Raw genomic sequence first — 15,619 nt, 5'->3', positions numbered from 1 at the left:
GTGTGTGTGTGTGTGTGTGTGTATGTGTGTGTGCGCACGTGTATGTGAATAAAGAGGCCAGAAGTTGACCAAGATGTGCCAGCACATCTAGCTTTTCATGATGATGCTGGGGTTCAAACTCAGGCCCTAGCACTTGCATAGCAAGCCTTTTGTCCACTAAGCCATCTCCCCAGCCCTCAGAGTAAACAGTGTATTTTATTTCCTCCCCAAGCCTGAGGAGACAGCTATCCCATCATGGGGTAAAAGCTCCCTCTTAGCTTTCTCCACTTTGCCCAGTGATCACCATCCAAACTGCCGGCTGCACTTGCAGACACTCTCCTTCTGTGTGGGGTGGGCTGGCTTCTTACCCGTGTAGGAAGACACAAGACAGGCAGTGTCACAAGGTGTATGAGACTTCTTGAGAGGCACCTCCCCTCTCAGAGGCCTTTGCCTGAGCTTTAGTGGAGTACTGTAATCCTTAAGTGACATTGCAAGATGAATATTAAACATTAAAAAGCAAGTCTCTTCTGTTTCAGGGCTTGCTTTTTTATTTTTTTAAAATTTATCCTTTGTCATACTAACATAGCGTTCCGTCTGAACTAGCACTTAACTGTTGTGGACAGGGTTTGTGTTCCCACATTCAGGCACTCATCTAAAATGGTGGTTCTTAACCTGTGGGTCGTGGCCCCCAAAGACCATCAGAAAATAGATATTTACATTGCTATTCATAACCGTAACTAAATTACATTTATGGAGTAGCAACGAAAATAAATTTATGATTGGGGGTCACCATATCATGAGGAACTGTATTAAAGGGTCAACATTTCATATAAAATTCTGACATTATAAAAAATTTTTTAACCTAGATTAACAATAGATTTCTTAGTTTTCCTTATCTCTCACTGTGAGTTCAAACCGAATCTAATAACGTCAGCCAACCTCTGGTAGAAATCAGTGAGATGAACTAAAGATTTCCCACAAGAATATTCGCTGGTAATTCTCGTTCACCTTTACAAACACCACATTCTTCATCGTCTCTGGTTGACAGCTAAGGTGCCCTGGGAGGTAACTGGGGTTTGTTTGTGGGGCTCTATCAGTTAACACATTGACCTGTTTAAAAGGAAATAAAAGGTGTAGCTCTAGGCAATTAGTGTTGGAACTACACTGGCCTCTCCCAAGCAAAAATCGCTTAAACAGAAATCGTGCAGAGAGAGCAGAGGGTGCAATGTTCTGTTCACATTACAAACTTTCATCAGGGACCTGGACGTCGTGCAGTTGGCAGAGTGCTTGCCTGGCAGGCAGGAAGCCCTGCATTCCTTCCGGAAGCATCACATAAGCCCAGTGAAGCTCTATGTGCCTGCAATGCCAGCATTCAGGGCTTGGAGACAGGCGAATCAGAAGTTCAAAGTCATCCTAGTGATGACTCAGGAAGTTCAAGATCAACCTGGGATACATGAGACCCTGTCTCAAAAAAAAAAATTTTTTTTTTAAAAAAATCTAAACTTAAAAGACCACTGACTGATTTCAAAGCCGTGTTAGTTAAAAGCCCTACTGTGGGGGGGGGGGGCGGGAGAGTGGCAACTAGCTGGCTAAATTAATAAATATATATCACGTTTAATGTATTCTGTGTATGCTTTCAGATTTGCTGGTAAAAATCAATTGTTATGTAACAGGTTAGTTTTTTTTATTCCTCTCTCTCTCTTTTAAAATAAATCATACTTTTTAAACAATTATATCCAGATAAATAAATGAGGTCAATTCGCTAAACGTTTTGTAATTCAAATAGAAGGAAATAGATTCTTTGCTTAGAGAAAAAAAAAGGCAGAGGCGGGAGAGACTTATTATGATGAGACAGACATTGTACCCATCTTTCTGAATAACTAAGTTAGACAGGAAGCACAAATTTGATGGTTGTGGGAGGTACAGTCCTAATTCATGGTCCTCCGAAGTAGAAGGCAGAGTCTGATGGAGACAGACACCCTTCACTGGCTGTGAGCCAAAAGCTAATGTTTTTCTCAAGCCACCCAAATATTAGGGGTATCATCATCATCATCATCATCATCATCATCATCATCATCATCACCATTATTCTACGCTACACCACACTATACCCCTAGGGCTCTACCTCTTAGTTTCCCACAGCATCAAGCTTTTGGGGGCCAAGAAAACCTGAGGGCTCTTTCATGGCCCTGACTCCTAAAGGAGGCAGATTTCCTCGGCCTCAGGTGTTTGGGAGGGGACTGGCCTCTTTACAAACCTCCCCAAGCTGGGCGGGAGGAGGGGGTGAGGGGCAGAAGGGGGGCCGGGGGGGGCGGGAAGACTCTCAAGTCAACTGGGCATGCCATGCCATCGAGGCCTGTCTCGAAGAGCTCGCGTGGTCCGCTTTGGACAGCCAAGCAGCTCCCCTTCCGGGCGTGTACTCAAAGCGCTCCGGGTCCCTGCCGGTGTCGCCAGGGGTCTTTACGACTCTGACCAGTAGGAGCAGGCAACAGCAGAGCCAGGCCGCCTCCAGCCGCTTCCAACTCTGCCCCAGCAACAGCGCCGGAGCCCCAGCCAGGCGACCCAGCGCCGCGCCGCGCGCTCAGGGAGAGAAGCAGCTGTTCCCAACAGCTGGGGGGCGGCGGCGCCAGGCGCCCCAGGTGCTGTCCCGGCCAATCGCAGGCGTCCGGCCCGCCCCCTCCCCAGCCGGGCGTCGACCCCCGGTCGGCTGGGGAAGGGAGCAGAGGGTTGGAGAGCGGTCCTCTGTCCGCACAGGTCTGGCAGCTCTCAGGCAGGAGGGACAGTCCCCAGCCCTAGCCGGGCCCAACGCTACGCCCCCAGCTACCACCTCCTTGACCCCGGGACGCGGTGGCCTCTGAGCCAACCCCACTCCCACCCCAGCCACCGATTTTTTTTGAGAAAGAAACATCTACCTCTTCTGGACTCAGAGACCATCACCCTCTCTTTGCATTAAAAAAAAAATTTTTTTTTTACTTCCACGCGGGGTGAGTGCAAAAGGCTCACGCTGGTTACCCGGACGATCGGGAGGGTCTGGACAGTGACCGGACGTGGGGACGAGAGCAGAGCGCCCGGGCGAGTGTCCGGGGCCGAAGGCCATTCGGGAAGCAGAGCACCCAGCGCCCACGCCGCGCCCTCGCCCCCGCGCGCTCCCTCGGCCCCCGGCGGCCGCCGTGCGCTGCGGGAGACGCGGAGCCCAAGGACCAGGCGCAGCCGCAGCCGCAGCCGGAGCCCGAGCCGCGGGGCGGGCGCGAAGATGCACACGACCCAGAAGGACACGACGTACACTAAGATCTTCGTGGGAGGGCTGCCCTACCACACCACAGACGCCAGCCTGCGCAAGTACTTCGAGGTCTTCGGCGACATCGAGGAGGCCGTGGTCATCACCGACCGGCAAACGGGCAAGTCCCGGGGCTACGGATTTGTAAGTTACACAGAAGGACTCGAGGTGGGGGCAGGAGGGGGGCAACTAAGAGAGGTACTGGTGGGGAGACCGAAAACAGGCCAGGAGGTAGCGAGTGGCCCCAGGCCCTCGGGAGTCAGAGCTTGGGGTGAGGGGCTCTGTGGGACCACGCGGGACGCCCCCTCCACTCGGAGCTGAGAGGAAACTTTAAGTATGGCTGGGCTTGGGAGAGCAGGGGCCCGTGCCTGCCTCGCGGGTTTCGGAGAGGACCTTAGGGGATGCTATTTCGGTGGCCCAAGAGCTTGGGACTGAGAGCAGGATCTAGGATGCAGAGAGCTGGGAGGGAGGGAACGGAGCCCGGCACTGTGGCATTCAGGGCTTGGAGGCTGGTTGTTAAGTGCTTTGTTTAAAAAAAAAAAAAAGTGTGTGTGTGTGTGTGTGTGTGTGTGTGTGTGTGTGTGTGTGTGTAAGAGACATTCAGATATTCAGGAGGTGTCACACCCCTACCTTTCAAATCGCTAAGGTAGCTTCTGAAAAGAAAAGAAAAAGCTGACCCTCTGGCTGTTTGCCTACCTAACTGAAACAGCACATTAAGCTTCCTGGAGATTTAAAGGGGCAAATTCAGCAGCCCTAAGAGCTGGGAGTCCTGGAGCGGGACAATCGCTATTGTCGCTAGGGAGTGTTTGCCTGTTGGGAGCCACCAGCTGGTCTGGGGCTGGACTTTGTTTAAAGCCCACTGTGCCTCTGGGGCCCGGGTGGGGACCAAGAAGGGACTTTGGGAAAGGGGTAAATCTACAGGCGATTTCAGAACTGTGGTTTCCAAATCTGTTAGGCCCCACACCAGCACCCTTCAGACTTTGGTTGGGGTGGAGGGGCTCTTCTTTCTTCTTTCTGCTTATTTTTTTAAAGGAGAGAATGAAGGGTTAACGTCCCAACCGCGCCCCCACCCACCCCCACTCCCAAATAAGAAAGAAAGGAAAAGAAAGAAAGCAAGCTCAGTGACTTCACTATTTTTCCTTCAGGGGTTAACTGAGGGCTTTGTGTGTCTGTCTGTGTGTGTTGCTAAGGTCACCATGGCTGACCGGGCTGCTGCTGAAAGAGCCTGCAAGGATCCCAACCCCATCATTGATGGTAGGAAGGCCAATGTGAATCTGGCATACTTGGGAGCAAAACCAAGAATCATGCAGCCAGGTGAGCAGAGCCCACCCCTCTCCCGCCTCCCAAACCCCCCCCCCAGCAGTAGAGTGATCAGCCCACACCATGCCCAGCCCAGAAAAACAAAAACAAAAACAAAAACAAAAAAAACTGGCTTCCTGAAAATCTGTAGTAGTGTTTGCTAAAACCTGAGTAGGGGCTGGTTATTCCACCAGAGCATTAAAGATACATGAATGGTGTAAGTATGCCGCTGGGTACTTGAAATGTATCTATGTGCAAAAATAGATCTTAGGGTCCGGATCACTTGCCCTCAAAGGTTAATTTCCTATATGATAAGCATTCCTATCTGCTTTCCGTTATCCCATTTTTACTAGCCACTTGTAGCTGAAAAGGAAAACTACGTGGGCCTTGTCACTCACCTCATGCCAGTGAAGCCTCCCTTCTTCCTATGGTCTAGGTCAGTTATGCAGTGTTCACAGCAGGCATGACTTGAGCCCTGACCCAAGAGAGGCATAACACATATTTTTCACATAAAATCACAGAACACTAGCAATCAAATACTTACACATAGGAAAATCTCACATTCACAGGTTACAGGGGTTTTCGTTTGGTTTGCTTTGTTTTGTTAGTGACACTTACTTGGAAATGAGAAATAATTTACTAAAAATCCCTGTAGCTGTTAGTTGACAGTGGGGCGTAGCTTTGTCCATGTGAAAATGTGGCTGGTTGTATAATTTGGTGGTGTCCTGTATACTTATTGAAAATCACTCACTTGATGATCGAGCAAATATCTTCAATCCCCTGGACAGGCAACTCCGCACTCTGCCTTTTCTACGGGAAGTCTAAAAAGAGGTTGACATTTCTGTTCAGGAGCTTGGTTGACAGAAAGGGAATTCATGAGGAAATACCCACGGACATTCAAAACTATGTCTTTCCGAAACATCTTTTGTGCATGTGTTACTCTTTAAAAACGGATGGGGGAATTTGTTTTGTGAAACATTAATTCTATAAACTGTACAATTTTCCCAGAATGTTACAAATTGCAGAGATTTTTTTTCTTTTTCTTTTTCACTCATGGGTTGGAACTGTAGGAATATTTGTGAATTTAACTTCATTGTTTTTGTGGGTCTCCCTCATGAGCATTTTTCTCCAGTCTAAATTTTTAAAGATATTTTTTAAGGTCTGTTAATTAAACTTTGCAGAGTTTTTTAGGATGAATGATAACATTTATAAAATAGATATACTTTTTGTATATAAAGAACATGTCCGTGAATACTCAAAAGTGTCATATGAGTGCTTCTTTTATGCAGTTTCTGTGTAGGAAAAGTAAGTTCCTAACTGTGCACAAATGGAAAAATGTGGTGTGTTTTATTGCTAGGTTTTGCCTTTGGAGTTCAACAGCTTCACCCGGCCCTTATACAAAGACCTTTTGGGTAAGTCAGTTTACCAAAGCCTCCAAAGTTCCAACATGGCCACCGTTTGTTACCCTGTCTCTTAGTTATGAACAGACAAGGTCGATATGTCACAGAATGTCCCGGGTCTTGCATACTTATATATGCTTATGTTTTTGTTTTTTTTTTAATGCTGATACCATAAATATTTTTAGATGAGTCAAGTTATCTGACCAAGTTTGCAGTCTCCAAACCAGCCAAATGTTGGGCTTATGATTAAACAAAACAAAACAAAACAAAAAACCAAAATATACCAGGTATGACTTGTGCACAAGACATGTGTCCCGTCACCACTCCTGCTGTTCAGCTTGACTCAATGTTATTTATCTCTTTCTAACCTGACAGGGCTCGTATACAGTTAAGCTAACTGATGAGAAGGATGCCATGATAAGAGGTGGACTAGTTCTGTTTGGAGTTAAACTCTGTAACCAGTAGACTCAGACACAAGCTCAGATGGTGATTAACCGTGCATGGATGTTGGTGGTGTTGTTTTCTTTTTTTTTTTTTTTCACTATAGTCCATAGCCCTCCGTGTGCTTTATTTCATTTATTACAATAATGAAGTGGTGTTGATAGCTAAACTGTGTGCTTTGACTTAATTGAACAGAGCTGTAGTGAGTGTTTCCTTTCCTTGGGGGAAGGGGCTCTTTGCCGTTTGATTTTGGTGGTGGTGAGCAGTGTTGACTTCTGACTTTGCCATGGGAAGCAAAGGGCCTTTTTTTTTCCCCTCCCCTTCCTGCTTTTTAAGCTATTAGCCTGTGACTTCCATTTAACATTTTTGTAGTGAGTGCTAAATCGTGTGATTTCTCTCTGTAAGAACACAGATTCGCTGCTTGCATGTCGTAAGTCTCTGTTTTCTGGGAACGGGGCTTTCTTTTGCAATGTTCGTCCACTTCCAGGTCTTCCAATGGAGGTCCAGCAACTCTATTCCGATTCCATTAACAATCACCAGTTTGGGCTCCCCCTTCCCCTTAATTTTGCGTGGTTTTTGTTTTGAGGAGCACAGTACTAACTCCACCTTTCAGACCCACCAGGGAAGCAGCCTGCTCACATTTGTGTTTTTCTGGGTTACCAGCTTCTGAGGTTTCCCCCATCCCCTTACATTAAACATGACACTAGAGGGAGGCCACCATCAGTTTATCCTGGACATTACAGTCTGTTTCCTCCATCTTCTGCCCGATTGATATTCTTGTAACTCTCATTCTTTTGTGAGTAGCCAGGCTGTTTGAAGGAACTAAGCTGTGATCCAGCTTAGTACCTGATGATCTCCATGTGTCACCTAGAAGGCTAGAATCTGTCTTCATAAGTAGATGCCAACCATAAGCATCTCCTAATACAGGCTCACCCAAAACTAAGTAGCAAACTAGATTTTGACGGACACTTTCTTAATAGTCTCTTGTTATCTTAATCTATTAGTAACTGGTTCTTAGAGACATCTACAGCTTTTGGGAAAAGCTACAATTAAGTATCCCTAGGTATTGAAGCCCCTTTCAAGCCAAGGTGGATATGAATAGCAGGAGATGAGTCGATTGGGCCATACATTCTGCCCCCCCTCCCCACTTCCTCCTTGCCTCCCTCCCTCCCCCTCCCTTCCCCTCCCTGCCCCTCCCTTCTCTCTCTGCTCATATTTAACTATCAGTCAAGATGGGCCTATGGGGAAAAAACATACATCTGAAGGTGTACTAGTGGGCTTAGTCCTGACCTCCCAGGAATCATCTTGAGAGAGTGTAAACCCAAATCACTTAGCAGCTGTTCTAATGCGTGTACCACTTGGTGTGTTCACTGGGGGGGAGGGGGAGGCAGCAAGAAGATGGCAGAGCAGCCAACAAGCACTCATTGATAACTAGTTTATAATTGTTTCAAGTTTAAGAGGGATTCAGAACCGTAGGAAAATATGTGGGTTAGAAGAATTGGACACACTGTGAGGAGGGGAGTAGACCTGAACTGGCTGAGGGCACTGGGTGCATCTCAAGGGTGTGTGGTAGGATGAGCAAGCAGGGAGGCTCCGAGAGAGGCTCAGCGCGTAGAGAAACGACAGCGCCCTGGAGCGCCAGCTGAAAAGATCTGGCCTGGCAGTGGTAGTCCTAGATCCTTGAGAAAATAAGTAACAAAGAAGACAAGAACCACCAGGGTGATATGTATTACGTGGAAATGTTAAATCAAGTGTGTTTTTTATAGTAACCTTTTGTTTTTCATCTCTTCTGATATTAACTGTCTCTGTGATGAATGGTGATTGTTACTGTATGCATAAATTGTTTGAATTTGAGATTCAAGTTAAGCTTGAGATAAGAAACAGATAGCATTCCAGGTAGGCCAAGTAAGGTTTTTCTTTTTCTTTTTTCTTTTTTTTTTCTTTTTTTCTTTTTTTCTTTTTTTTCTTTCTTTCTTTTTTTTTTTTTTTTTTTTTTTTTTTTTTTTTTTTGAGTAGTTCTCAGCACTGCCCTGACTCCAGGTCCTGACACCAACAAATCACACCTGGTCACCCTAAACTCCCTTTGAATGCCACATGTTCTTGTTTTAGGCTTAGCCTGGAAGCAAGCCTGAGAATTTCTAAATTTTTCCCTTGTTTTGAAAGGCTTAGTGAGGAGACTGTTAGTTTTCTGTGGTCCTTAAATGGCCCCTGGGTTTGTCTTTAAAGACAAACACATCGGTTGAAAGAACTTTGGATTGAGCAGAGGGCAGATGTGGAAGGACTTGATGATCTTTAGCTTCTAAATAGTCTCTGTTTGAAAGAAGTGTTTTCTCATCACAACTTTGGAAAGGAGATGCTGCAGGTTTGTGAGTAGAGCTTTAAGCACCCCCTTAGCCATACAGTTAAGTATTTCCTGAGCACCCATGTCAGTGCCTAGCTTTACGCTAGAGGTTGGTGACCCGGGGTACTGTGTATGTAGAACTGACTAGAGAGCCGCATAAATTATGCCATTTAATTCTTATAATCATCTGAAGAAGATGCTGCTAAGGTTCTCTCTTGGGAACAAACAGAACAAGTACAGACAGGTTCGTTAACTTCCCCAGGATCACAGCAGCAGTGCGCGTGCTGGAGTACGATTCCGAGTTTAGAGTCACGGTCTGCCTTACCTTGGAAGCTGTGTCCATTCCCCGGTGTCACACTGCAGCCGGAAAAATGCATAATGTCACTTTCTCCTCACCTGGTAATAAAATAATCAGTGCTAAGAAGGGCCTCTGACAGAGGGAAAGGCACAGCAGATCAGTGGGTCTCAAAGAAAGTCTTCCTGAAGAGGATGAGCTAGACCGTGGATGGAGGGTGAAGATGGGAAGCTATTTTAAGTAAAAGCCCCTGCCGTGCTAAGCCCTGGCAGACCCCTTCGCAGAGAACTTTATTTAATGTTCATCAACTCCAGGCTGGAAAACATCAATCCCTTTCACAAAGGAACAATGAGAGAATTAAAGAGGGAACATAAACTCCCAAAGGTTCTTGTGCACCGAGGGCGAGAGCTACAGTGAGTGGAGAAGGCAGAGACTGGCGGAGGGTCGGCATGCTGGACGAGGGGTGGGTGGCACGTGCTAAAGTCGGATCCAGCCATCTGTGGCATGGCCAGGGAGTAGTCAGATGCCCTACAGACCTGGGTTCAAAGAGGTAAAAAAGATACTAAAAAGGTATTTTGGAGACAGATCCACAAAAGGCCCAAAATGATGAGACTTGGTACCCAGTCTTCATGACAGATTAGAAGAGCTAACTGGTGTTATTGCTTTGAAAGTCCCAGGGACTAGCCTGGCCTGGTGGTACGTTCTTGGAATCTCAGAGCTCCAGCGGTTGAGGCAGGATCCGATCATAAGTTTGAAGCCAGCCTGGGCTACACAGAGAGACCTTGTCTTAGAAAAGAAGGGAAGAGAAAAGAGGAAGGGAGGGAGGGAATCACAGAGAGATGTCAGGGGGACCTAAAGAAATGGAGACAGAAGAAAAAATGCAGTCGTTTTGTCTAATCACCTGGGATGTCCACTTGGCTCTCGAGCTTTGTAGCTGCTCAGTGTGAGCATTCTATGGTGAACTAAAGGTCTGGGGGTTAGAGTTCTAGTAGGAGGAGCGTTCCCAAATACTAAAAGAGGTCCCAGGACACCCTTCATTCTTCTGCTGCCTTCTCACTGAACTGAGACGTGGGAGTCTCTCAGGCATCTTCTGGGGTTCTCTGGGCTTCCCTTTTCCATGACCTTTTTTTTTAAGGCCTCGGGTCTTCATTGGCTTTTCAGACATCGTCCTCACCCTTGTCAGCCTTCATAAAGGAATCTGGTCTTCCAGAAAAATAAACGATATTCTCATCGGGTCGCTCTGTTCAATCAGAAATAGTCATTAACATAAATACAGAGACATAATTCTTGAAGCAATCCTTTTACTGTTTTAACACATCCTACACACACACACACACACACACACTTTAACCTTCCTCTTTTGGGGGTGTCCGCGGGGGGGGGGTGGTTAAGAGTAAACCTCCTTTGACTTACTTTGTTATTTGAAAATACAAATCTATTAGACACTGTGCTGTCCTCAGCACACCAAGGGTTAATGTCTTTGTATCAGTGAGGTTTCAGACTGGCTGGCCTCTGCAGCTGATAGATGTTTCACGTTGGCCTTATAAAGACATTTTATCCAGTGGAAACCCTTGTCGCATGACAGGATCAAAAATAGCCCGGCTGCAGCCTCTGCCGTCCGTCACCACATGTAAACTGGCAGGAGAGGAGACTCTTTTAGCTGTGTCTGCACTTTGTGGACCTATCGGCTCTGGGGACAGTGTTTTATACAGCCACACCTGTCACCAAGGGTGAGCCAGTCACCTGATCTGACACAGAGTTCTGAATGTGTGCATGACCACGCTGCCACGCCTGGTTACTGACATGCGGTTAAGAACATCTCTAAAGTGTCCTCAGAAACACTTGGTGCTATGGTTTCTGCTGGCACTGAGAAATAACTACAGTTCTAGTAAAATTAAATGCATTTTTTTTATTTTGGGGAGACAGAGTTCACTGCTTTCTCTGATAAACTCATTTTTTCCATGGATGTTCTTAACAAGTGCTTTCAGAAGAATTCTGAAGAGATACACACACACAAAAAAAAAAATCCTCGTGTTTTTAAAAAGCCTGAACGCGATGTTTCGTGTTGAGTTCTTTAAAATTTGAAGATGATTATTTGCGCTTGTGCTACTAATAAGCTGGTCTTGTTGACAGCCAGATAGCATGCCTGTGTTCTATTTTTAGAAAGGTGGGGGGGGGGTTTGTGAGGGAGATTCATTTAAAGAAAGACAAAAATAAGACAGATATTTGAGGTAGCACTTTGTAAGTGGGCAGCAATGAATCACAAGAGTGACAGCTGCAACACACGGGATTTCGTAAACAAACTTCTTGTAATTTTTTTTTTAACCAACTTTTAAGTGAGGGCCTCAGGCCTGTCCTGTCCGTATATGAGCTGTGGATGCGGCATTTTAAAATGATACTTGATTTCTAGCATGTTCTTGGCTCTCTACAGGGGGACCCGTAACTGTACAACTGAACTGTACAAAATGTCACCCAGTGGGCAGATTGAAAGCAGATAGGTTAATAAATCAATTTCTCCTGACATGGACCCTAACGTAAGAGCTAACAGATAGGCAGAATAACTGTTGCCTTACAGACTACATCTTTTAAGTCTCTGATAGGTTCCGGAGACATTTGGTTCTATTTTCCTGTCCCTACCTTTCTGTCAACCTCACCACCCTGGCCCCTTTCTGTCTGTCTTGCATAGAGACAAGCAAGCTGGCTGAGCCTCAGGTGCCTGATAGTCAAACAGGTTTGATTGACTGTTCTGTCCCTACGAAAAAAATAAATTAATTAAAACAAAAGAGAGAGTGGAAGTGTGCCGCACACCTCTTTGGAAATCACTGCCGGGACTGTTAATAGCATTTTGATGGCTTCCCCACGACAGCCTTTTGTGAACCGAGTGAGCTGCACTACTGTCATTTGAGGAGTGTGACTGCCGTGTTTACCACACTTGTGAACCTTGAAACTCCTGGTTTGGGTTTTTTATTTTATTTTATTATTTTATTTCATTTTGTCGCCTGCTTTTTTCGTAATTATGATTTTTAATCAGGGTGACTGAGGTTGCTGAGAGATTAATGTGTGCCGAGTCTGCCTAGCGATTTCAAATAGGGTTGCCATGATAAAGAAACACTCGGAGTCTCTTCTCCTTCAAACAGCCAGGCCGTCACCCCCACAGAACCGTGCGAGCTCAGACAATTTCTGAGACCTTTATTAGTGCCATGGACTCTTCTATGCTGTGGAGTCTTCTATTTACTAGCTGTTATCTTCCTTATATGAACTCTACAAATTTTTCCAGAACTCCTGAAGCCCCTGTTAAATATCCCTTCCATGCACATCCCTGGCGAACCATGATTCATTTTCCAAACTTGGCATACGTGATAGTGCATGGTTCGAAGTCAGAGTGAAAACTCTTAACAAGGAGAATGTCATTCTGGTTTTGGTGATGAATTCTCTCCAGGGAGTAACAAATGGACTGCTAAAATGTAGATATTATGGCAACCCTATGTTGATAGCAACCACTAAATTTGAGCTTGTCCCCATCTCCAAGCAAGAGATGGCTGTTGCCTGACTTTGTTTCTCATTTCTTAACAGGATCCCTGCCCACTACGTCTACCCGCAGGCTTTTGTGCAGCCTGGAGTGGTCATTCCCCACGTCCAGCCCACAGCAGCTGCGGCTTCCACCACACCGTACATTGATTACACTGGAGCTGCTTATGCCCAATACTCAGCGGCTGCAGCTGCAGCCGCAGCAGCCGCTGCCTATGACCAGTACCCCTATGCGGCATCCCCAGCTGCCGCAGGCTACGTGACCACTGGGGGCTACAGCTATGCTGTCCAGCAGCCAATCACTGCCGCTGCACCTGGGTCAGCTGCCGCCGCGGCTGCAGCCGCAGCAGCCGCAGCAGCCTTCGGCCAGTACCAGCCTCAACAGCTGCAGACAGACCGAATGCAGTAGACTGGCCGGTCTGGTCCAAGTCAAAAGGGTTTCTTGTTCCCTCCCAGTTTCCCAGGTGTTAGTAGCTAATGAGAAGGTTAACGTTGACTTGACAGCTTTAAAAGGAGAAAGCAAAGCTATGTCGTGAAGCAAAGGGGTTACTTTTTTCTTACTCCGAGGAGTGCTGCAGGTGGACAGGGGAGAATGGGAGGGAAAGGAGCAGTTACTGAAGTCAATCCCAAAGAGCCTGAGTTACACAGAATAGCCACTAGGACATGATGGCAGGGGTATGTATCAATGGGACTTCACTTTTATATCGGGGGTTTTTATTTTTTGCTCTTTTTATAGTATCAGGGAAGCAAACTGCCTTTTCCAAGTTAGAAAACGCTATGTGAATCTAGTTGAACCAGGGAATATGGAGTGAGCAATATGTAGCTTGAATTATGTGTAAACGTAGATTTAAAAAAAAAACAAAAACAAACAACCAAGACGGAAGAAGCGCTGGTTGTCCTTCGTTGCAGTCACCGAGACCTGCGAACTTTGCTTGAGGCAGAAGGTAGTGTTTGCGCTGTCTCAAAAACGGGCATCGAACAATCAGTCTAGGAGTGCGGCAGCAGGTACAGTGGTGGACAGGTACCAAAGCTATTTTCTCATCTGTCCTGCGGACGCGTGGGATTGTGGAGCAATTTGCTACTGCACCAGCCGCTCAGACAATCAATAATAGCACACACGGTTCTGGAAAGAGTCCGTCGCTTGTACTCATTGGAGGAGCTTGTCACATTCAAATCCCTGTCTCACCTGGGGAAAGGTTCATCTGCTGGTCAGGTTTTCACCACCACCACCACCACCACCACCACGTCTCTTTCTGTTTATTGTACGGACTAAGAGATTATGGGTAAAGGCAGGCAGAGGTTGCAGATGCTCCACCCTTCAGGACTGTCTGGAGGACCTTTATTTTCTTCCTCCCCCTCCCCCTTTTTAAAATAATTTTACACTTTTTCGTATCTATTTCAGAGTCCTATTTAAAACTATTTATTAGTGACCACAGTACCTAAGACAGCAAGGTTCTTGACATTACAGCTCTTCGACGGTTGATGATCTTGTACTTTATAATGTGCCTTAATAATAATCCTATTTAAGATATTTATTTTTACGTTTTACTATGCTGCACTCTAAAGGAAGGAACTTTAGACGTGACACTGTAAAATTATGTATTCATCTCATGGTGTAAGTTATTCAGTAGGTCTAGATGTAGCGTATTAAATATTAACCTATTCAACTAAAGATGTTGGCTTGGATTTATTTAAATTCATATGTGCACTGTTCAGGAGGCCTCTCTTACCTGAACACATTTGAGTTTATTTTAGTCTTGAGGCTTTTTTTTTTTAAAACAAGCTACGTTGCTGGTTCTGTGCTCCCTCCTCTTGATTGTTTCACCCCTGTAGCCCTCATCCATCAGGGACTCGTGGCTTTCCCACGCTCCTTGTGTAGTGTATGGAGTTTGAAGATACTGCTTTATATTTTCCTTCTGAAAGTGCGGTACTTGCAATTTTTACTCTAAAACTAAATTGAATACTATTTTACACTGTATTGGACTTTTATACTTGAAGACCTTCGTACAAGGGACAACAGGTTAGCGTTTTTATGGACTTTCTCCATTGTCACTGGATTTAAGTATTCTCATACCAGACAGTGGTATGCAATGGAGACGTGGCTCTCCCGTGCAAATTATTTATTTGTTGTGTATATCGCTTTATAATGTTTCAGATCTTCTAATCTATTCACTTGTATTAAAATATAATTTTTAAAAACTGCTGTTGCATTGATTATTTCTAATCCTGCAGGGAAAGGGAATGGCTCTCTTTGTAATTAGTGTTCTCGTTTTGAGTGAGGCTGACAGTGAACTTGCCCCATAGCCAAGGATAACCTTGAACTCTTGATCCGCACCTCCTGAGGGCTGGCAGTACAGGCTTGCTCCACCAAGCCAACGGCTTAACAAATGTGGGGCAAGCACTCTACCATTGAGCTACATTCCCAGCCCCCCCCCCCTCCACTTTAAAAACTAATTCGATTAACCACTCCTCATGGAAAACTTTGTCTGTGAACATAAAAATCTCTCAGAGGCTGTATTCTTCAACCTTTAAAGTAAATTTCACTAAATATCCACCCTATGTATAGCAAATAGACCATCCCCCTAAACTGAATGCTAACGGACCATTCATCTCTCAGAACTGGTGGTGACTGGAGTGGGGTGTGAGCAAACCCAGCCTGGATCGGGACAGTGCTGCTGGGCTCAGGTAAACAAGCCCTGGGGCCAGCCTCAGCACTTTCCAGACACGCCAGCAGATCCAAATCTTCTTGCTTATTTGTTTGTGGTACTAAAATTGAATCTGGGGCCTCACATTGCCCAGGCAAGTGCTCTACCACTGAATGGAAAATGACCTTGAACTTTTGATCTCCTGTCTTCAAGTCCTGACTGCTGGGATTACGGGCACGCACCACTACAGTTGATGTACATGGTCCTGGGATTTGAATCCAACTGAGGCCCATCACTAGTCCCAGCTTTTAAATTTCCTGCCAAGGTCTGCCTAGAAGGCCCTGGCTAGCCCTGAACTCACTTTCTGGGGTGGCTTTAACTTGAGATCTTCCCACCTTAGCCTCTCTATAGGTC

At 45.9% G+C, this 15,619-nt stretch overlaps 1 protein-coding gene across 1 annotated transcript; it reads left to right on the top strand.

Moving 5' to 3' along the window:
• The first annotated feature begins 2,385 nt into the window (after window positions 1–2,385).
• On the top strand, window positions 2,386–13,999 carry RBM24 (RNA binding motif protein 24). The gene is made up of 4 exons (XM_084795092.1): window positions 2,386–3,400; window positions 4,447–4,570; window positions 5,913–5,967; window positions 12,606–13,999. Exons 1-4 carry the CDS (start codon window positions 3,233–3,235, stop codon window positions 12,967–12,969), a joined length of 711 nt encoding a protein of 236 aa, XP_084651218.1. The 5' UTR covers window positions 2,386–3,232; the 3' UTR covers window positions 12,970–13,999.
• The last annotated feature ends 1,620 nt before the right edge of the window (window positions 14,000–15,619 follow it).

This window comes from Acomys minous (assembly GCF_964271855.1).
Source record: "Acomys minous genome assembly, chromosome: 9".
Taxonomy (NCBI): Eukaryota; Metazoa; Chordata; class Mammalia; order Rodentia; family Muridae; genus Acomys; species Acomys minous.
This window is presented reverse-complemented; position numbering and strand designations above follow the sequence as displayed.